Source organism: Zosterops lateralis, assembly GCF_965231275.1.
Source record: "Zosterops lateralis genome assembly, chromosome: 2".
Taxonomy (NCBI): domain Eukaryota; kingdom Metazoa; phylum Chordata; class Aves; order Passeriformes; family Zosteropidae; genus Zosterops; species Zosterops lateralis.
Window position 1 is genome coordinate 89,906,262 of NC_139763.1, and position 23,351 is coordinate 89,929,612.

Sequence of the window (23,351 nt, forward strand, 5' to 3'; positions counted from 1 at the left end):
ACAGTGAAGACATCATAGGAGTTCTCTGCTCCTGACAGGTTAAGAAACTTCTCACTTCTTTTCTAACATACCCTAAATTTTCACAAGAACATCTGGAGGTCTGAGTATGGTTAGGCATGGTAGCAACAGGATCTCTGCCGTATTTTTCCCCCTCTAGAGTTTCTTAACTTTGCAGAACGTAGTGGGCAAACGTAGTGAATGATATATTGTGTGTCAGTTTTAAGAACTCTGGAATGAAATGCATTTTTACAAAAAGTGGTAAAAGTTACAAGCTCAGAGTTGTCACAGGCTCTTCTCCAAATGGACCACTGGGGACCACTCCGAAAGTAGTGCTGGGGACATGGAAAAGGAATTGCATGATTCACACAGAGCTGTGGTTCGTACAGGCATCAAGTTACCTTAAATATAAAGTGTGTTTAGTTTGTCATAGTTTGCATAAGTAATCTAATAATCTTAGCACACTGTTTGTAGTAGTAGAACTTTAAAAAGTGTATCCATTAAGAGCAAAATACAGCATTGCTGACAAGGTCGTACTAGTTTGCAGGCTATGAATGTCAAAGATTAATTTCTTCCAGGTTTAACTTTTAAATACAAAATCTGTTTTCAGGCTTCTGCATTCCTTATACCACATTGAGGGCAGCAGAGCTATAATACCTTTAATTTTTTTATTCTGGCTGAAAACCACAGCTGTCAGTGGTGTGTTACTGCCTTTGGTCTGTTTGGTTTGGTTTTTTCTTTCTTTGTTTTGGTTTTTTTAGGATTGAATGACCCTAAAAGCAGGAGAGAGCTCAACAAGGTGCTGCTCATTACACTTCAGGTTCTTCCTGATGGCAATAACAGCCTTGTGTAAATTGGCTAGAAGTTTGCTTTATACACAATTTGGAGGATATAGGCTTAGGTATCTGTGTCAACAACATAAAGGTTTATTAGAAATGATATCTGAAGTGCTTCCTGTCTGGCTCTGGGAAGGCAGTGTTCTTTGTACCCATGACATAGTGTGAAGTAGTTTCAGCTTACAAATATTTAAGTTTACTAAAATCATAAAGCAGTTGTAAATTGAATAAACAAACAAGGTAACTGGAAAAGAAGTCAGAGAAGAGTCTATGAACTAAAATTTCCAGCCAAGAGGGGGAGATCATAGTAGTAGGGCTTTATTTGCAGCTGCCAATTATATGGTGGCTAATTTTAATTTGTTAAAGGTAGTGAGAGAGCTTGCAGGAGCAGGGAAAAAGTCACAGTCTAAGACTTGTTTGCTTTCACATTTATGTGATGAGTGATATGTAGGCATGTGGTGCTAGCATGTGCATGCTAAATGTGTGTGTGTTTGCATATCACAAGTGATTTAGGGAACCCAAAGGGGGAGAAGCAGATTCTCACAGGGTATTGACCAGCTTAAAGTATGAATTTAATATACTGTGGCTGCAGACCTCCCTAACAACAGCTACAGCATATTTAGATTAAACATCCATGCAGGTGTAATGATACTTAGAGAATTCATTTTTGTAATCTAGCTTCACTCTTTGAAAATCCAGTACTGTGAAGTGAAGAAGCTTAATTAAGATAAGACAGGCAGAGTGTTTCCAAGAGACAGACAACCCTCCTAGAGGACTACACCACAGGGATACCAGCTATTAAAAACACCACCCCAAACCAAAACAACATACACCCCCCAACCAAACATAGAAAAGTTGATATTTTAGAAGTGAGGGCCAGGTTTGCTGAAGTATTGAGCATTAGAAATTAAATTTGAAAGTTCATATTTAAATTCAAATTCAATTTCAGTTAAAATTCAGTTTTGGTTTTCTGAAAGACTAGTTACAACTCCAGATGGGATTCAGTTCCAACAAATACCAATGGATGCAGTTGGGCAAAAACTTCAGTGTTAGTTTAATACATTAAAGGATGGGCTTTGGATTACCTATTGTGCAAAAAAGAGATTTCTAATGTATTTTGTAGATAGCATCTCAGTGCCTAGTAGTAGCAGCCTAAAGCCTTTTTATTTCTTTTGTGTTTTTTAAGTTCTTGTTGAACTGAAATCCCTTAACTCTGTTCCTTTTGTTTGAAAGCTATGCTTATCTTGAGCATTTTCTATGCACTACACTTCTTTAGTCTTCAATGCACTTCCATGTCAGGCAGACACAGTATAGGAATGCTAAAAAAGTAAAGTAATTTAAGTTAAGCCAATCTAAATCCTCAGAAGTTTTAAGTGTGTCATCCTGCCACAGTTCTTTAGGGTTTTGCTCTGCCTGAGGCTTGCTTTTCTTCAAAAAGAAAGGAAGGAAAAAAAAAAAAAGGAACAAAAGCAAAATTTGTTTTAGCATTTACTATTTTATCAATTAAAAGAAGTTTACCTGAAAGGGAAACATGACCTGTTTCCACAGTAACTGTTGTTCCCACATAAAATTGCCTAAGGATTCCCATCTCTATGATTTCTAGTGTGCTTTCAAGAGTTATCTGCTGTGGGCAGGGTACAAGTCATAGGGTGTAAATAATAGAGGCTTCCTAACACTAACTCTGTATTGGTACTTTATAGTTTCCGCCCTTGCTGAGCTTAACTAGACTTTGGAAGTCTAGTGAAGATATTAAGGTGAAAGCAGACCATTTTCTGATCTAGATAATGTATTTAAAAAAAAAAAACAACAAACTGAGCTGTGAGTTTCAACTGTTGAGAGAGTGGAAAAGCTTGGCTGTATTACAGAGGGACAGTTGAGAACCTTTCACTAAGACTCATGCTAGGGTGAAGTGACAACACTGACGTTGCCTGTCAGGCAATAGAAAACATAGAAATATAGTGACTGGTAATCATGTCTCTTGAGACAGTCTCTTTCAGAGAAGTGTCTTATGAGGGGCTGTGATTCATTGTGGTGCTTTAAATTGTTCTGCTTGGGTAAAGATAGCCAACTTCATTGTAGAGCAGAAAGAAAGCAAGGTCCCCATAGCCTTTTATACAATAGAAACAGAAGTAAGAGCACTCAGCCTAGAGATGTGAGATCTGGATTCAGTTCTTTCTGAAAAGGTTCAAATGCATATTTCTTCACTCTTAAGAATTTACTCACTGAACTGAAGCATTCGAGAACTGAAGTAGTGAGTTCAAAATTGATTGAGCCAGAAGAAAAACAGTAACAATCTTTTGTGTTTCTCCCACTTAATTGCCCTCCTGTTGCTAGTTCTCTTTATTCTGGAATTGGTTTAGTATTTTAAAAGTTTTAAGTTGAAACATTTTAAGGTGAGGGTTTTTTTTGGCAGTAAGAATACTCAAGTGTTAGTTACTGCCTGTTAGATAAGGTGTGCTGATTTAATTGCACCCTATCATGTAACATCTTCTGATTTTAGTACTTATTATAGAATTTGTTTTTAAGAAGACAATTTCTGAGGAAATGAATCTCCTGTAAAAGGATTGCTTTGGGGAGAGGATTTAAGAAGTGATAATGAGGTTTTTTAATTTGTTTTTTGCCACAATAGTAAAATCCTAATGCCCCCAAGTGTCCCTATCCTAGATCCATATCAAGATCTTCCACTAGGCAATGCTTGACATCCTGTAGCACTCTGTTCTTCTGAGGGCTCCTGCCTCAACAACCCCTTTGTATAGAATTCGCTGGACTCACATAAAGCAAATTGACGAGTCTCTTTCTCCTCTCCATCTGATGAGGACTGAAGTTCACTGTGAAAACACTTACACGCTCTCACTCTCTGGCTGCAGAGTCAGATAGCTCAAGTACCAATGTGGGCTCTCTGCTCAGCTGCTGTCCATGGCTGCATCAGGAGCTCTCTTAACTCCCCGTGCTTGGGTTCTACTCACAGGATGGTTCAGCTTGATTCTCACTGGCAAACAGATGCACATGTTTGTCTTGGGCATCTCCATGCTTGCAGACCCATTGAATATCAGCACAAACCCTCTGTCCTTGTCTGGACCCTGGGCCTCCCAGTTGCTGCCCAGTCAGTTTGCCAGCAATCTAAGTACACTGATCTTCCATATCCACCACAGCTTTTGGGGATAACATAAATTCCCCCATCACACACAGTAGGTGCCCAGGCAAATGGGTCCTGTGACCTGCAGTCTCATTACAGCTGAGGTGCTGGGATCTTCATTAAACTTTGCTCCAGTCTTCCTAGTAGCTGGCATCCAGGCATATGGGCCCTGTGAGCTGTGATCTTGTCCCAGTGGTTGATGCTGAGACCTTCACCTGCTCCAGTTGCAGGGGCCCTTTCATCTGAGGCCTGACACCAGTTGCTGACCCCAAATTCACATTTTATGGGACCTGATTTCATGGCCCTTCCAGCTGCTGAGACACCTGCCCACCCACTCTAGCTGCTGGCTCCACAGGCACAAGGGGTTCTCCTGAGGTCTGGTCCAGTTCCTAGCCCACAGTGAGTCATGCTCAGTTGCTAGCACCTAATCCTTACAGTGCTCAGGTGGGATGGAGAGAGTGGTTACATGGTAAAATAGTTAAGAAAAAATAGTTAGTTTTGCACAATTGCCCTTGTCCCTGTCATCAGTTACAAAGTCCAGGCTGGCTCTCTGCCTGTAGTTTCTTAATGACCTATTAATTAGTATCTGGAACCTTTTCTTCTTTGTGATTGTTTCCTTATCCCTTGATATCAGGTTTGTGTCACGGTGTGTTTTATTTATTACTTTCATGTTATTTGTATCTGCCTTTGAGCTGGAAAGGTCCTTGATCTGATAACTTTAATGAAGTAGATGCTCTCATGTTCCACATACCCATACAGTGATAATTTCACAAACTAATAGGGTTTTTTTTTTGCAGTAAAATATGTGAGGGGGTAAAATTAATCTCTTTTTAAGATACTTTTTTTTTTTTTAATAGCTGGCTCCTGTTTATGACCTATTACTTTCAGCAGTCATGTCCTAAAATTTCAGTTAAGGATACTTTTTCAAATATTCTTGGTAATGTACAAATGTAATACAATATGGCATGATGGAAGTAATAGTTTTCCTTGAGGACCCCAGATTGCTGTATCAGAAATGTAGATTCTTTGGCATAGGAGACAGTGTTCATGGGCCTGTTGGTAGAATGGATTTATTAAACAGAGGCAGTGTGGATGCCCAGACAAACAGGAAGGATAAAAGAAATAACAATTGTTTTATTTTTATCAGGTTAGCCATTCACACTGTGAATTTACTGTAGCTTTTTGCTGTATGTAATCTGTTTTCTTCTACAGAGCTCTGTGAAAAGGATCTTTTTGGCTTTCTTTGGATTTCCCTTTGTTAGTTCTGTGATGATTTATACTTGTAAAGTGGTAGAGTGCAAAACTAATCCTAAGATCTTGTGTGTTTGAATGATTCTTATCAAAGTGTTTCAAATCTTTATCATAGGTGTGTAATGAAACTGGTTTAATTTTTGGCTTCTTGCAAAAGGCTGTTTTCAGAAGAAGTTACCAGAAACTTAAAAATGCTGCCCAAATGCTTATTTGGCTTCTACCACTTGGTTGAGCTGAGCAGAGAACCCTACTGCCAAACCATCACTGCTTTGTCTTTTCACCAGGTGGTTGCCTGTTTTGAGCAGTTCTTATTTAAACAGCTTTGCTCCATTGTCTCGCCCGCTGGAAATGTGTTATGGCACACAGGCCTATGAAGTTTAGGGTAACTTAATGACCTAATGATTTACTGACTTAATAGCTGAGAGATTTACTACCTGGAAAAATAAGGATGTATGGCATTCTTTTGCTGTCAGGGTATGATTAAGTAACTCATTAGATGTGGCAGTCACTTGAGTCTGAATGTATTTTGAAGTAATTTAGAATAAGAACAGACCACAGCAATAACTAAGGTTTTGAATGTAAAGCTGAAAACTGATTTATCAGTTTTGATGTTTGATAAAGTGACATTTCATTGTTTAATGTGTTATGCTGGGCATGGACATTAACTAACTCAGGACAAAGAAGTTATTTCTAATTTTTATTATGACCCTGCCATGTCATTTGTTTTTGCAGACAGTGATAGACGCCCATATCTTCCCAGCTCTTATAAATATTTTGCAAACGGCCGAGTTCCGGACAAGGAAGGAAGCTGCTTGGGCAATCACAAATGCGACATCAGGAGGCTCTGCCGAACAGATCAAGTAGGAAATAGTTTAAATCTTTCAATGCAATAGACTGAGTTAGTGTTTGTGCAAGAAAACAAACTATCAGCCTAGAAACTGAAAAAGCTTTCAGTATGCTTTCAGTGCTGTATCCAGAGAGACCATGTCCCTTGTTATGAATGAGCCTTTTATTCCTTCAGGGAGAAATCGTAAAAGTATTTCAGCTGTAATACTTATTTACGTAATTGAACCATTTGTCTTATGTGAAAAAAACTAAATGCAGCTTTTAAACCAACTTCTGAGGGATGTAGAGTATAACAGAGTGCAGTGACAGTCTGGAGAGGAATAGCTCAGCCCCTCCAACAATGGCATCATGTGCATTGTTTCTCCTGTTTGGCTTAGACCAGTACATTATGCCTTTATGCAGCTTTGTTTAAAAAAAAAAAAAAAAGACTTTACAAGCACATTAAATTAATATAATTGCTCTTTATAGAAAATACTTATAAGTTATCATTATAGAAATATACATTTTGGTACAAAAATACATTATTATTTCATAGCTATATATAGAGAGTGAGACAGAGAAAGGATTTTAAAGTTATTTTTAATTGTTTCAGCAGAATTGACTAGATAAAAATAGATGTCTGTAATTTCTCTAATTTTTCCAGTCAAGTTGATACTTTATCTGATTCTTTTGATTTGTTTGACCTTCATACTAAATGCTTAAATGGCTACACCAATTATAATTTTGCAGACAATTTACTGGGTTCCATGTGATGTTTTCCAGGTATTTAGTAGAACTGGGATGCATCAAACCACTCTGCGACCTCCTTACAGTAATGGACTCAAAGATTGTGCAAGTAGCACTGAATGGGCTGGAGAACATCCTGAGGCTTGGAGAGCAGGAATCCAAACGCAGTGGCTCTGGCATTAATCCTTACTGTGCTCTTATTGAAGAAGCATATGGTATGAGCAAAACACCTGGGGAAATCAGGGGATACAGGAATGGTCACAAACCCACTGGAGTTTCAGCAGGCCCAGTTCTGTTAATTAATTACCTTATCACTGTTACTAAAAATAGTCTGTTCTTTGATAAGTCTCCAGAGTACTCCGTCTTCTGCATTATCTTTGTCTGTGTATAGATTGGAGACAGAACGTGCAAATCTTCTTTTCTTGATTCATACAGAGTAAAAGGTGTTAACAAGAAAACCATTACAATTCCCAGTAGTAGAGATGTAAAATGGCTAACACTTGGGTTTCATTATGCCATCATTCCTTGCTGTGTTATTTTTCTTTGTATCTGACTTCAAGGCTTGAGTTTGCCCTTGTGCTTAATGCCTGCCCAGAAACTGGTTGTCTTGAGTTTAACTGCATTGTATACATATACATAATACAGGTTGGAGTCTCCATCCTTGGAAGTTTGGAATACTTGTCCAGACACCTCAGATCTAATCTGGTCTTGGTTAGTATGTAGCAGGTTGGTTAGCAGCAGCTCCATGATTAGTAGCAGGTTGGACTAGATGATTATCAGAAGTCTATTTCAGCTTACAGTGGTGATTCTGTAGTCACAGTCTTCATGAAGAAAGCACTGTCAACACACTTTTAGGAAACACAGTTCTAAAATTCTCTTCAGGAAAAGTCTTTTGAGTTTGAGGCTTTCTTCTTTACCCATTTAAGCTTGTTGATTTTTGAGTGAAAGGGTGAAGGTATGAAACACATAACGCAGAGATCTCTGTAGTTCAAACTGGCTTTCCTTGGTTCTGGAGAGTACAAGTTGGATACAGGCAGTACAGGTCTCCATAGAGGAGCCTGTTCTTTCTGAAAGTGGGAGAGAATCATGGAACAAACTGAAAATTATCGTGGTCATATCCTTTGACTGAGCTGTAACTTTTATGTTCTGCTTTTCTCTGCAGGTCTGGATAAGATTGAATTCCTGCAGAGCCATGAGAATCAAGAGATTTATCAGAAGGCCTTTGATCTGATTGAGCACTACTTTGGAACAGAGGATGAAGACAGCAGCATTGCCCCACAAGTGGATATCAACCAGCAACAGTACATCTTCCAGCAGTGTGAGGCTCCCATGGAAGGCTTCCAGCTTTGAGGTGCCCCTGTGCTGTGTGCTCCTCTACCTAGCCAATCCTGTTGTCGAGCCACAAGCCACCCGTGGAGTGATTCTCTCAATGTTTTCCATAACCCTGTTTGCGCTCATTCGCTTGCCTTGTGCACATGCTCTTACATACGTCTGGAAAACTTTCGGCTCTCCGTGGCAGGATGCCCCCTCCTTGGTAAGGGGTCACCAGAATCACCCTTCTCCTCTAGATTCTGAATCTGAATCTCTCCACTGTCACCTTCGTGGAGTTGAGGCACCTTTCTATACTTTGAGATATTCCCTGTTCCTATTACAGGAAAGTAATCCCTCCTCCACTTGGCCCCCCACTCCTGGCATCCAAGAGAAGGTTGCCTTTCTCTTGTATTTGCTGCAGAGTGTCCCTGCAGTCCAGGGAGACATTCAGCCTTTTTGAGAACGTAGCTGAATTCATCCCTCATGTTCTCCCCTGGATGCCTCTTAGAACGGCTGCGAGAGATGCGTTAAACCTTCACACACAATCTATCTACCTTGCTGTGTGTGCCAGCTGGGGTTATTGGCATGAGGAACATGTTACAAACAATGGAGTAAGTTCTCTATCCCCTGCAACAACAGGCTGCAATGGACATGTTTTGTGGTTCTTAGGAATTCTGAACACATCTGGCCCCATCCCGTCTCAACACTGAGCTCCCAAGTTGGATTGCAGACCACTGTGGAGATTTGTATACCCTCCCAGTTTTTCCTCTCCATCCATAAAAAAAGAACCTGTGAACAGGTCACTCTTAACACCTCCCCAGAAATGACTTTCCAAAACAGCTTCTAGAATGGAGAAACTGCCCCACTTCTGCTTGCCAGCACAGTATGATCCAGCTGGGCCTTCCTTAAAAATCAAGCCCTTTCCGGCTCCATGCTCCAGAGTCTGGTCCCTGGTATTCTAGTTATGGCTGAAAAGTTCCTATCTGCCTCTTTACATTTTTACACAGCGTGACTTGAACAGATTTGTCTTCTGAAAAGTTAACTTCTGAATACTGAAATCTTAATTTGTAAAACTTGGCACAAGGAGTGTTAGATCTCCTTTTCATTTTCACAAGACAAGAGCTTCCTCTCCTGCTCACCTGATGGAATATAGTCCTCCTGGTCAAGGTCCTTATTTAACTAAAATGACACTACATTTGCAGGATAGTACTATTACATCTGGATCCAGCTGGCCCTCCCATTTCACTTTTCCCTTTTGCTGTTTATGAGACTTCAGGTGAATTAGCATGGAACGCATGGTTCCTCCAGGTGACATCTGTAAGGCATCGTTGACTGCATGGCAGCTGCTGCACGCAGCTGGAGACTGCCCTTCTGCTAGCAGCATGTTCTTGGCTCTGCAACCTGCTTGGATCACAGACCTCTGATGCAAAGGCCATCCACTCCTCACTGAGTTCAGCTGACATTGACACCAAACTCTTCACACAGCTGGGGAGATGCCACCTGATTGAAAGCGGCAGTTCCATTTCGGAGAATGCAATGGATTCCCTAGGCCGTCCACTCCCCCCTGCATCGGGCTATGTTCTTTCAAGCCATTTTGGATGCTTGGAACACATATTTGTCCAGTGTAAACATTTCAAAATTGCCACTGGCAACTGCAGCGTCACATACCTGTGGTAAATGTTTGTGGCAGAACTGTCTTCAAGATCCTCATGACTCCTCTCAGTGATAAGCCACTGCAAAAGCAAAACCAGCCCATTGGATATAGGGTTATAAAAACACATAAGTCACTTGTCATACTGCTGAAAGAAGCTAGGCAAAGGCCTGAACATCAGCTCTGTGTGACCATTATTTAAATAAAGTCTTCTGTCTCTGCTTCAGGATGGAGACTCTGACCTGTGTGGCCACTGCAGAAGCCACCTGCTGCCTCCCTAGCTAAGCCAGTTGGCCTCCACTTACCCCTCTCCCAGTTATTTTCTCTAGTGCTGCTTTGTGCTGAAGGAACATTTAGTTTACTGCACTTGATCTGTAAATGGACTTCAATTCTTTGTAATTTTAGGGGGTTAAATTTGGTGGTTAATTTAAAAAAAGCAAAAAAACCCCTCAATGTTGCCTTTACATCACATATAAATAACTGTGTTTCTCTTTTCTTGAAGGGTGATAGAAGCACTGATTAGTAGCAAAATCTTGTTTTAGCTTTTGGATTTTTTTGTGCTGGATTTTTTTACGTGTAAATTTCCAATAACATGTCATTTCTATAAGATTTGTTTAAAACCATGTACCTCTTATTGGATGGTATAAAAATGCTACATATTTTGTAAACAAATCTGAGCAAAGTGTGTGTGCATATATTCTGTATATTCATATATGTATATTCTGTGTATATATACACTAGCGTGTATATATACATATATACACACACACACACATATATACACACATGCATAAAGTGTGTGTATATATACATACCTATATATCTATATATATAAGTGTTTTCTCTTCCAGGCTAGTGAAAACAATGTGGTGCATTGGCGTTTCCCCCCCTGCCCCCCAACAAAGTAATGACAATTGCCTCTAAATGAGTGAATTAAAAGAGAGTCCATTTAAGCTGACTGGTGTGCCTTCCTGTGTAAGGAGCCTGGCCAGTATTTGTTACTTTTGCCGTGGATATGTGAATTCAGAGCAGATAAGTATAAATCTTTGAACTTGGTATGTTTGTTTGAAGTGACAGGCCTGGTTGACGCAGGTAATATTGTTGTCCTAAATACTTAGACTGTGTAAGGCATTTGACTGGTACTGCATAATATTTTGAGTGAAAACCACACCAATACAAGAATCAACATGGCACACATTAAATGAATTAAAATGTGGCTAACTCATAGGTCTCAATGTAATTTTAAATGGTGCTTAATTGAGTGTATTCCCATCAGGATCTTCCAGAACCAGTTCTTGGCGTTGCTTTACTTAGCCTTATTAATAGGTTGAAAAGAAACAAAATCTACTTCTAACAAAGGCTGCAAATTAATTTGGTACAGAAGGGAGATCAGACTTGTGAATTATAAAAGGAAAAGCTCACTGATACAGACTGATCAGAATTACCTGGTAAGCCAACGGCAAGTAAAACTACTTGAATTTTAACAGAGCCAAACATGTAGTGCAACGTTACCCATCTAATAAATAACATTCAGGCCACAGATGAAGGACTCTGTTTTAGAGGAAAAGTGCCAGTGAAAGGATGAACATCATCATATCATATTTCTTGAACACTGCTTCCTAACACAGTTCTGTGTGGCTGTGTCCCCTGCTAGAAGCACTGAAACCAGTGTTCTCTGCTCCCGTGAAGGATGTGCTCAGACAGGGACCATCTCAGAGAACACCTCTAGCTGCCACTTTTGTGAAGGTCACGCTGTGCTTTGAATGATCTGTTGTTGGTTTGTGTCTAAATAAGAGGTATGTTTGGAGCATTGTCTCATGTAGAGGGTAGGTGAAGGTTCTTCTCTTAGCTCTGTCAGGCAGCATGTAATGCTAGAAAAGTGTCTCATATTTTCTTCAAAATTGAAATACACACTTTGGTTTCTCTTTGCTTGTGGAGATCTGATCTAAGTATCTTCTAAAAGCCCCAGAGGCTGGTCATGAGAATTTATTGAATTCTTTTTGAAACATCAGAAATTAGGTGGAAGCACTGCACTGAGATTTTAACAGTCTGTTTTAAACTGGGTGTTAGAGAAAGGAAGATGCAGGACTCCTGGAATTGCTATCTAGCAGTCCAGCACACAGATCTGTAATGCCATTAAAGTTGTGGTTTTGTTTGGACAGCAAACAGGATCCATCATTCTTTCTGCTGGTAAAGTTCCCAGTGGAACATGGCAGGCAAGGTCTTGGATTCAGGAGGATACAAAGGATAATGGAGCAGGTTATTGAAAGCTCAATAACTAAGCCAGGGCTAGCACTTGGGGCTCCTGGCAAGGTATCACACAATCATTTGAGGGAACTGCTGCCCAGACTTCAACCTGTTCCTAAATTCCTGTTTGTTCCTTGATGGCAGCCAAATACAGGTGATTTGAAGACCCTTTGCCTGATGGTAAAAGGGAGGAAGGCAATGACCCTGGACTTACGTGTTCTTGGACCTGCACCCAAGGCTATTGAAGAACTAGATTGCACCACATGGTCCTACATGTGACTGCTCCCTGCAATACTCTTCTCTGCTTCTCTAGGGGCTTCCAGAACAGCTGTCTTACCTCTGTGCACTTCCATCTCTATGCCAGCTGAACGTAAATCCTCATCTCTTCCAGTATGATTTTTTTTGCTTCTGGAAATTGGCACAACACACCATTGGTACTCTTCCATGCCAGTTTAGACTTGAAGGTCTTCAGGTGCCTGAGTCTTAGTAGAAAAGTCAGCAAGACCTCTTTGTGTACTGCTGTGGCTGTGTCCTGCTATGGCTTCTGCACGTTCCACTGAGGCAGTGTTGGAGCTGCATTAGGAAGTTTCAGTTGCCTCTAGACCAGGTACAGCAATAAGGCACATTGTGTAGGATTGATGAACTGGACTGGTCTGGATAAATGGGAATGGTGTTACAGACTAAGCCAAAGGGGAGAAAGAAAATGAGGTACCAGTTAAGGCTTAGCATGTTCCTTCCATCGTGCACTGTTGAAAGGCTTTGGGCTGAAGCTGTGAGCTCTCAGTGATCTGAGGGGTGTTAAGTTCTCCTGTCAGCTGGACTGGCTGCTTTGGCCAGAAACATGTGCTGGTTTTGTAACTACTGTTCATGTTTAGAAGTGCTCCTTGGAAGCCATTACACCAGGAAAGAGATGGTTCCTTTCACTGCCTCGCTGAGAAGGATTTGCATCATTTTATGGTACCCAGCTACTTGCAAAGAAAACAGTACAGTGGTTGGGAGCAAGCTGGAGACCACACAAAGCCCGTTGTCTTGGGCTTTGGTCTGAGACTGGAGCCTATGCAGAAGTTGAAAGAAAACACAAAGTTGGGCAATGATGCAGAGTCTTCATGGCAGATTCTGAAATGCTGGAGATACCAGCGTGACAGAAGGATATGTGGAGCTTTTGTCAAACCACTGGACCAGACTTCAGTTTTTGAGTAAATGTCATTAACCTTATAGAAATTTAAGTAAAATGAAAAATCAGTACCTGTTGCTCCTCTAGTGTTGCTTTTGAAGTGTTTTGCATATTTTTATTTGAAGTACTTTACCAGCTGGATGAGTCCAAATAGTTTTATTTCCAAAACCAGGAGAGGTACCTGCCAGTTCTGTTCACAGAGTGCACTCAGAGGTGTGTGTTGAAAGGGTGGTATTTTTGAGAAGCACAGTTTTAAGCTTTGCCATTACCAAGCATAAATCACAAGTTTTTCTTCACAGAAACTTGAAATGCACATTCTCTTTTTTGGTGTCATTTAGTACATACATGGCCACAGGCATGTAATGGGACAAGTTTTCATTTTGCTTCCCACCTGTGTGTCTGCTGGAGTGCCAAAGAACCAGAGTTGTCATGGAAAATCTGTTCACATACCTGCAGTGAGATGAAACATGGCTTGCATTCAGTACTAATTAAGTGGATAAATCTGTGCAATCCTGCTTTGCTTGATTGGCTTATGATAATTTCTATCCAGAGAATCTGACGACAGGTCATCAGATTGTGACTTCTGTGGTGGAATGGACTACACACCTTGTCTGATGGGTTACATCTCACTGTAGTACCCAGAAAGGCAATTCATAGATGAACTGCAGCAGCTAGTGAAGATTTACCCTGCATTTTTGTAGGGCTTTTGATTATTTAGCAAACTGCTAATTTTTAGGAGTACAACAAAGATGATCTCCCTCTCACTCTGAGAAAGTTCACAAACTGACTTTGTTAATCTGTATGTCTCTTGTAGTTTTAGAGTCCCCAGGGCCAGTCACAGGGCAGTGCTGGGCAGTAACAGAGTTTTGAGCAGTCCTGACACTTCCAATCTGCGTTTCCTTCCAAATGAACTGACAGGAGGAAGGAAAATACTTCCCCTCGTTGCTGCAGGCTCTTCAACATGAGTTGTGTTTGACGGGGCTCAATGCCAGAAATAGCACTCTTGAGGCAGGTGCTCTCTAGGTGGGCCTAGTATGATGAAAGCACAGACAACAATTTTAAAGAACAAAAAATATGTATAAATCTAGAATAAGATTCATAAAAAAAGAGCTTAGTAGCAGAGGGCAGGAATACGTGACTGACTTTCTCATCCACAGGTGCCGCTAAATAGTAAATCTGACACTACAGGTTGAGGCTGTTGCTCACTGTTCCTCACAATAGTCATCTCTGTTCCCTCAGCTTGGATGTTCTCTCATCTCATGGCCAGCTCTGCTGGGACCACTCTTAGGTGTCAGCTGCAACACCGTGGTTCTCTGGAATGATATTTCACTCTTCATCTCCTTCCTCATTTTCTTGAAGGCAGGCACTTCTTCATGGGAAGTTATCCCTCACTTAAACAAATGCAAATAACAGGACCAAGACCAGGGAATTAGGCTTTCTAATACCTTAGGATCATTTTGCTGATGTTAATGCAGGTGTGACAGTAACTTTTGGCTCAAAGGCTCCCTTAATAATTGTTCTGTCTTGCACAAAGAGGAACATGTGGATTATTTGAAGTAGCCAATACCAATACAGAATAAAAACAGTTCCATTCTTGCTGAGGAACCCTGAAATAGTCAGTGATAGTGAATGACTGGCTAGTGAAGGTATTTTGTTTGTACGAGTGGAAACCAAATGGACCATTCTTTTGTGTTACAGTTACCTTCCTGTAAGTGGTAAGTAAGAACATGAGACTTCATGCAGAGGATTGGTACCAAGACTGCAGCTACAGGTCCTGCTGTACTTAAGAAAATGCTTAGTCTGGTGCATAGCACTTGGGAAACAATTACATTGCTTATCCACTGTGCTCATGTATCCTGTCCCACTGACCATGAAGAAAAGGGCAGTTATGAGGCAAAGAAAATAGTTATTTCTAGTTTTATTGATTACAGGACAACATATTAATTCTGTCTTGAACAAGAGTGTACAGAACTAACATACAGGAAAGCTGTGATCATATCCTCCTCTCAGTGCTAGAAGGCACTTTGCTTTTCTACCCCAGTCCTTGGTCTCTTCATTTCTTCCTCTACGGTTTAGCAGATGCACCTTCCGCTTTCCACTGGGCTTTCTTCTCCAGGTTTATGCTCGTGAGAGATTCATGTCTTTTCACAGCCTACAATGTCATAAGATCATCAGTTACCACCTGAAGAACCACAGAGTTGAAACTTGAATCAGTAACCTAAAAAATACCTGACCTATCCTTACCAAGGCACAGTTCTGTCAGCTTTAATGCCAGGATGCCAGGAGGGTTAAAATAAAATACTGAGAGATTATTTTGGCTGAAAGTAATTACTTCTTTGGGAATAAACTATTTTTTCAAGGCACTAGCAGATACATTCTGTGCTTCTGGTCAGTATTTAATACTGATCTGATTTTCACGAGACAGAGGTACTAGAAACAAATCTGAAGTTAAACATAATCACAGACTCACAGAATATTTTGAGATGGAAGGGACCACATGGATCGTCAATTCCAACTCTTCAGTGAATGGCCCACTGGGGGATCAGACTTGCAACCTTGGCATTATTAGCACCATTCTCTGGCCAACTGAGCTCATCACAGGAAACATAAATAATTCCAGCTGCTTTGAAAACAAGGATTCCAAAGTAGCTGTCCTCTCTCCCTGGTATTTGGATTCATACAACTACAGTAAAGAGGAAAATGCTCTGGGAATCATCAGTGTTTGATCTCTGTTGTTAAAACCAGGAAAAATCCTTCCACTGTTTCATTTCAGAGTGCTGCATCCTTTTCATTTAATAGACAAATCCCAACAGAAATGTCCAGTGACACTCAGTAGCTCACAGTGCTGGGATAAGACTGTCACTACTTTCAAGGTTTCTCTAGAACACAAAAGTCCACAGAAACAAGACCTGAACATTGTCATCAGAAGAAAGGCAGCATAACAAATAAGGTTCTTCTGCCATGCAGATGCTTTAAGCTCAAGGGGTTTTGTTCGGTTTTCTTTAAAGGAAACATCTTAACGGTGACATCATCCTTTTCTGATGGGAATTAGTCAATGAGGGTCACTTCTGGGGAACCAGGAGGACTTGTTAAAATTTTGTTCAGTGATAAAATGACAAAAATCCCCAAAACAAAAAACTACCAAACCCTCAAAGCAAGACAGTACTAAAAATCCACAGAGCAACTAAGAAGTTTAAATGAAGATTTATTTGCCCTCATCAGCTCAAATTCTGTGCTTACCTCCTTCCCTCTGACCACCATGATGATGCATCCCAGTATTGTCAAGGCCATCATGACATAGCTGAACTTCACACGCAGGGTGGTCTTTGCTGCATTCACTGTGTCAAGCCTCAAGAAAGGAGAAAAGAACAGATTCATTATCAGAGACCTAAATAATTCACTTGGCTAATTATTTAATTAGCATGCTCTCTTGGTAGTTTTGTGTGATGCTAACAGCACTTGACTCTTGGCACAAAAAAGTTTTACAGGAAAAAGCTCTTTTACACAAAAAAGAACAGGAAAGGCTGATCCCCAAGTACCTTGGGAGATACATGGTGACAGAGGCATTCCTCCCAAAGCTGGAAACAAACTTTTCTATTGTTAAAATACTGCCCTTGCAGACCACTTCACTGCAATGCAAAGGAGGAAGGCTGCAGCATAGAAGTGTGTATGTTCAGTATGGAAAGAACAGGAAAAAGGGAGGGATGATTTTCCTAATAAAGTACTTTTCTTTCTGTCAGCTCCCTCTGTGCTCACTACCACATTCCAATATCTGCAAAGTCAGGGAGAACTCATCCAAATTATAATTGTGATGTATTTAACATAGTAAAACATGCATTTTTCTCTTAATAGCAGAAGTCTGGTAAAACCCAAAATACAGTGTTTTAACAGTTGAGAATTTCTTGGGCAAAGGGAAGCATTGGCACAGCTTTGTAATTTCTTCTGCCTGAACTTCAAAACAGTTTCATTTATCATGCAGTCTTACTTTCCAGCAAGGTGCTTCTTCTGCTACAGGACTTGCAAGTGCAATAAGTGACACCCAGGCTGCTGACTGCAATGCTCAGACATTCTGAATAGGACTTGGTAAAAGACCAGTGGTCCCCACTCTTGCTGGAGTAAATAGTCTTAGACTGATCTGCTTCCCTCAGAAACTACGGAGACATGTAAGCTTTCCAACATCAGCTTTGGACTGGAGGAACTCTTGAAATTATCATTTTATTTTTTTTTTAGTTCCAAGGGGCTTAGCTTACCACACCAGTAGCTATACCACCCTTTTGGGAAACCTGTTGCCTACTCTGCTGTTATCTTATAAAAACCAGAAGTCTTCCAGCAGAAGAGTAGCAGTTATTAACACCTTCCAGCTGTACATGTGAAAAGTAAAAACAAAAGATCATTTATTTTGAGTTAAACTCTGAGGATTGTTCTACCCAAATGACATCTTGGTTACAGCAGGCTTCTCTCTGTGTTAGAGGGAACAATCCAAGAAGGGCCAGTGAAGCATTAATGCTTTTTAGAAGTGCTTTCCACAATAACCAAAGACCTACACCCTGTATATTTAGCTCTCCTTGCAGAATTTAGGGCAGATAACTCCATTCTCAAGGAGGGCTGATATTCTCACTGATTATATTTGGCACATGATAAAATTCCAGAAGACTGGAAAAGGAGCAACATTGTGTGATGAAAAGAATAAATGCATCAAAGTAGGTTTATTATACCCCAAAATTAACATGGAGAATGGATTTAATGGAACTGGGAAATTATTACTGTACATAAACATGAGTGAATATTGAATCTGTTACTACATTTTGACCCTTACATTTGGAAGAAAAAAAAGATACTTAAGGATCCATGGTAGTTCAGCATGGTAAATCACACAGGACCTGAGAGCTGAGAGGTTTTGTTCTTGTTTTTGTCAGAGTATTGATTTGAATACAACATTTGTGATCATAGGGAACAAACATATCCATCTACAATGAAACTAATGGTTAATTTTAGCATCCAGGTTATTTGCTTCTGCTAATAATCTGCAGTGAAAGCCTTGAGTGCAGGCTGCAATTAAGCTGAAATGCACAGTAGTAGGATTTTAAAAAGTTTGCTAGTTAATTTTGGAAATACCTTAGATGTGTTAAGAATTTACAAGAGCAAAAGGTAGATATCTGAACACAACTTGCATTTAAATCAGTTCAGTGGCTAAGTTTAACATTTGTTTAATAAATAGGTTGCTTCACCACATTTTACAAGATTACTGAGTTATATCACAAGCCCTTACAATTAATCTCAGATTAATTAATTAATCTCAGAACAGGAAAACAAGTTTTTGTGCTTTTATAGTTCTCAATTGTCTTCTCAGATTTGGCTGAATTATTTGTCTAAATAAAAAGAATTCCCTATGCACTTGCAAAAATGGTCAGCTTTTATCAGAAGTTGGTTTGTCCTTTCAATAAACTACTGAAATCAATCACTCTGCTAACTCTGTTTTCTTAAAAACACCACTAACAAGTGTTCAGTATACAGAAATACATGAAGTGAAAGTGGGTTTTAATAATTTACTCCTTTAAGTATTTCAAATGTAGTTTTAAGAAAACTGATGCCATACAAAGTGGAAGGATTTCACTTTTAACAAAATGAATTCCTTGTGCTCCATTTAAATACAGGGGAGAGGGATTTTCAATTCCCATGCAGTGCATCCAAACAAACAGAGAATGTTTAAGAGGGCAGCTACATCATTTTCCTACTCAAGTAGTCCAAGATTTACTGTTTCTTCTTAATTTAAATAAATACATGTATTTAAAAGCATTACGAGCATGCTTTAAAAGATAACCACACTACCACTAGGAGTGTTTGTTAAACTAATAGTTGTCTATTGTTGATAAGTTTGATCTTTATTTTTGGTGTGCAAACCAGAAAGTCTTGTTTTATTTTCTACTTTTCACACTGGACACAGCTTTGACATTTGGATTCAGCAGCCACAGGGAAATTTTGACTATATATAGTTAGGGAGCCTTGAAACTGTTTGTTAGTTTAAATTCCAACAGTAAAGGAAGTTGGCCCATGCCCTTTAGGTATTCATTAATAAACACTCCACATGAGTTTCAGTTATTTTATAGCTGTATATAAAAGTTTCCCACAAGAGACTGACATGCAATGAAAAACACTAGAAAAAGTTCACACTAATGTTTGAAAAAAGCTTTCTAATTGTGAGAGAAGAATAAAAATGAACTGATGTGACAAGGTTTTCTAATGAAACAACTGATAACTGCTGGTTAATTCTTTGCAAAAAGAAGAAAAAAGTCAGGAGGGATACATTTTAGCACAATAGAATTGCTCAGGTAATTTCATCTACAAGGATGATACACCAAACACAGCAGGGTAAGATTTTTCAGCTGTGCAAACCCCATTCCTTCTTAGAAAAGTTACCGTGGATTTGCATTCAAGTAACTCATTTCTGTATAGACAAAGTCTCTTTTACAGCTTCGAAAGCAACACTTACGAGACAGTCTCTGGGATATCCTCTGGCTTTTTGTAATGGCCTGCCCACAACAGAAACTTTCTCTCCCACTCCGTAGGTTTGTATCCAGGCACCCCCGAAGCAGATCGACCTAGAAAAAACCCCAACAAACACAAAAAGACAAAACAACACCACCGAAAACAACAGTCAGAGAGGCTGGATGGTCAGAGCTGTAACAGAACCAGTTAGGGTGAGCAATGCAGAACTCTAAATATGATTGCTAGAGGTGGTCAGAGAATGAAAAGTGTATCACAGATTAACAAACATGCAAATATGGACTAAACTGAAGTAATGTGTAAGGAAAGTCAAATCCTTCCCAAAATCTTTGTATCTGCAGGTCTAAATACGCAGAAGCTGCTCCACCATCTAAGCTTCTTTAGGTGCTCTTTTTCTATTTCATTTAAATAAGGTTAAAAAAAAATCAAATGGAGCAGCCACAGAAAAGCCAACATGCTACACAACAACAATAAAAGCCAATATAACGTAACAGAATGTTAACTTTTTTGGGCAGTGTAGGATCTTATCTGAAAGTATAAATAAACAGATGACTATAGGCAAAGCCTAGACACGTAATTTTCAGGTCAGTCCTTCAAAGTCCATATACAAAATATTCATAATGTAACAGGGGAAGCTTTTCATATATAACATAACAGTACAATCTAAGAAACAAAGTGCAAAGATACTGCCTGTTGTTAAAAAAGGAAAAAGCTTGTATCTCGTATGGCCACGTTCTCCCTCATGGATTCATGAATTATCTAGGAATTGGGGTGGATGCAGTTTGCTGACAACACCAGGTTACTCAAAAACACAAAGGAGAGGGCTGAGCCCAAAATGCCACGGGTTTCAGAACCCGGAGTCAGTGAATTTGCCTGGGAACACCTTTGTCCATAAACAGGAAGCAATTCCAGTTCACACAGAAATGACAGACTCTGCCCTCACTATTATTACCTAGGCCTGAGCAAAGCCTTGGGGTTTCACAGGGTTTTGGCAAGATGTTCAGTAACAGAAAGGAAAACGGTGTGACTGTCAATGATCAGGAACTCAGACAAACACTGGAGCATTACTGTGCCTCTGTGTCAAACTGTGACTCCAGCTTCCTGAAAAGCATGGGAAATACTTAGAAGGAGCTGAAATAGAACAGGCACAGAGAACACTGGCAAGGACAGCCACAGGTATGGAATGGTCACCATGTAAGAAACAGACTTGTTTCTGTTTCCATGTGTCTGACACCATGTAATTGTCACAGACTGAGACCCTTTGTCCTGGAAAAGCAGTGACTGAAGCTCTCTTCAGCCCAGCAGAGCACTGTAAGAGACACTGGGAGTGTGGGTTATAATGAGGTCTTGGCTTGGAAGGAATACTGAATAAAGAAAAATCAGATTATAAAGGAGTGCACATCGGGTTAAAAATCAAATACGGGACTGTAGCTGAGGAATTTCTTCTTAGAGAAGAAATTCTTAGGGAATTTTAGCATCCACATTCTTAGAGAATGTGGATTCTAAAAAATATATCCAGCTTCAAGAAACTGGGAAAAAAAAAAATCGAATGAGGACTGTTAAACAGCAAGATGCCACTTCTGGGACAGTGGTATAGAGGAACCCTCTTCCTATTCTCTTCCTTAGGTTCTTGCTGTAGGTCACCACTCCCACTTCACAAACACATCAGGGACTTCCTTTACTGGCCCCTGCTGGAGACATCACACTTTGAAGGAGACTTTAGTCCTACCCAGTACAGCTGATTCATGTTTTTAACAAGCCAAATGCTTCACATCTGTGTGCTCCTTTGCTCCTGCATGGGTGGGCCATAAGGAACCTGTGATACAGGGAGCACAGAAACTGTCCCATATTTAGTGAAAAAATGTTTCACAGCCTGAGCTTTCCCTCACCAGCTCCACCCTTAAACATGAACAATTCAGACTCTGCCCTGCAGGGCACGATCAGTTTTTGGAGCAGTTGGAGCTGGCTGCACTCCGAAAAACTGCAAAAGTCTTTCAGCTCACACAACATTCCTAAACATGAACAGTTTACAGTGGGGCTGAGCAGGCAGTTCAGAGCAGAGCTGAGGAGCCTCAGTGTAGGAGTGTGCACTAGATAAGGTTCTGCTGATCTGCTACAAAGCGAACGCTGTGTGACCGTCACAAGTGGAAATATTGACCCCTGGCTATTTGTTAGAAAACAAGACTTCACCAAATTTAATGCTCCATTTTTCAGTCCAGGGATCAGAACTCTCACAAAATCAGGCTAAATTCCTGTTCAGATGACTGCAGCATAGCTATACAAGTATTCCCTGGCATAAAACATTCCATGACCTTATAAAAGACTCTTACGCTTTGACTGAAGGTCTTGCTGGGGTTTAGTGCAGAGCCTCCTGCTTATCTTCGGGTCCACTCCCCCAGTCATCCTCAGAACTGAGGGAAGATTCCTTCCCAGCAGCCTGACAGCTCTCTCTGGAAGAGAAAGCAGAGGAAGCAAAGAGGCCAAATTTAATTCAGAGCAGTTGAAAGTGGGAACCAGCTTTTCAATGGAAGCATTTGGTTTTTTTATTTTTTTTTTTAACATAAGAGAAAAAAAGAAAGAAAACCAATAGGGACAAATGAAGGCAAGAAGTACCAGATTTAGTTGTAACATCCTACCAAAGAAATTAAAACTTGTTTATAAGGCGTGCCTTGAGCTTGCTCAGTAATCTTATGTGGAAAATTAAATTCACTTAGGAAAAAAATAGAAGAACACAAGATAATATCCTACCAGCAATTTCTAAAACACGTTACAGTTTCCAGGAACTCATTTATACACATACACTTCATATTTATACATATACACACTTCAGATACACTTTGGATGGTGCTGTTTCAAGGACTGCACACCAGCATTCTACCAATCATATCCCAAAAATATTGACAGAGTCAAGTCAAAAGAGCAGAATCTTTAGCACGGAGAGGTAACTACTCTGTAGTGCATTAGAAAAGGCCAGGGCACTTTATATACAAACGCACTTTAAAAAAAGTACTTCTAATACATTAATTAATACAATGAAAATATTCTGGGAAAAACAAACAAACAAACAAAAAAGGAAAACAAACAAACAAAAAACCTCCCAACCAACCAAACTAACTCAGAAAGGCAAAAAAAGGGCACTTTAAAAAATACAAAATGACTTATTTTTTTCCCCTTCGTTATACTGCCTGAAGGTGTCTCTCCTAAGGCGCTTTGCTTTCGAGGTATAACACTCCTGCTCTGAAAAACCAGCAATTTACGTTTACAGGCGACAACCCCAACAAAACTGGATCCTTTTGGAGCCCCTGAGAGAAACAAGGCACGGAGCAGACCCAGTTCTGTCACGGTATTAGCGCCAATCCACCGGACTCGGCCTGTCAGGGCCTGTCTCGGTCTCGGCCTCGCCCCCTCTGGGCTCCGGCCGGGCCCCTCTGGGCTCCGGGCGGCCCCTGGGGCTCCCGGGGCGGGGGGAACCGGGGGCAGCCCCAGCCCGGCCGGTCCCGGTCCCTCCTGGTGCCCGCACTCACCGGCGCGGCCCCACATGGCGCAGTCCGGGCCGGTCGGCGCCGCTCAATGTCACCGCGGGGCCCCGCCCCAGGCCGCGATTGGCGCCGCGGGGCTCTGGGGGCCGGCGCCGCCTCCGCTGGGGCGGCCGCAGCTCTTCTCCCGGCGCTC

At 40.6% G+C, this 23,351-nt stretch overlaps 2 protein-coding genes across 2 annotated transcripts in view; one reads left to right on the forward strand and one right to left on the reverse strand.

Annotated features, from left to right (window-relative positions):
- KPNA1 (karyopherin subunit alpha 1) overlaps positions 1-14,997 on the forward strand; it is a 54,464-nt gene extending 39,467 nt beyond the window's left edge. The window contains exons 12-14 of the mRNA XM_083884772.1: positions 5,953-6,080; positions 6,829-7,007; positions 7,955-14,997. Of these exons, the coding sequence (XP_083740898.1) occupies positions 5,953-6,080; positions 6,829-7,007; positions 7,955-8,142 (495 nt within the window). The 3' untranslated portion in view covers positions 8,143-14,997. The remainder of the gene's footprint in view (positions 1-5,952; positions 6,081-6,828; positions 7,008-7,954) is intronic.
- Positions 14,998-15,061: 64 nt separating this feature from the next.
- FAM162A (family with sequence similarity 162 member A) lies at positions 15,062-23,320 on the reverse strand. Its single transcript, XM_083884775.1, has 5 exons — positions 23,204-23,320; positions 22,010-22,129; positions 19,666-19,774; positions 16,416-16,524; positions 15,062-15,327 (listed from the first exon to the last, which is right to left on the reverse strand). The coding sequence occupies exons 1-5, from the start codon at positions 23,217-23,219 to the stop codon at positions 15,241-15,243; spliced, it is 441 nt and encodes a 146-aa protein (XP_083740901.1). The 5' UTR covers positions 23,220-23,320; the 3' UTR covers positions 15,062-15,240.
- Between the last annotated feature and the right edge of the window lie 31 nt (positions 23,321-23,351).

Excerpts from the sequence above, each read along its gene's own strand:
- FAM162A (XM_083884775.1), bottom strand. Across the intron at positions 16,525-19,665 it reads GATATCCCAGAGACTGTCTC|GCTTGACACAGTGAATGCAG; the intron begins GTAAGTGTTGCT and ends TCCTTTCTTGAG. Across the intron at positions 15,328-16,415 it reads TGGTGGTCAGAGGGAAGGAG|GCTGTGAAAAGACATGAATC; the intron begins GTAAGCACAGAA and ends ATGACATTGTAG.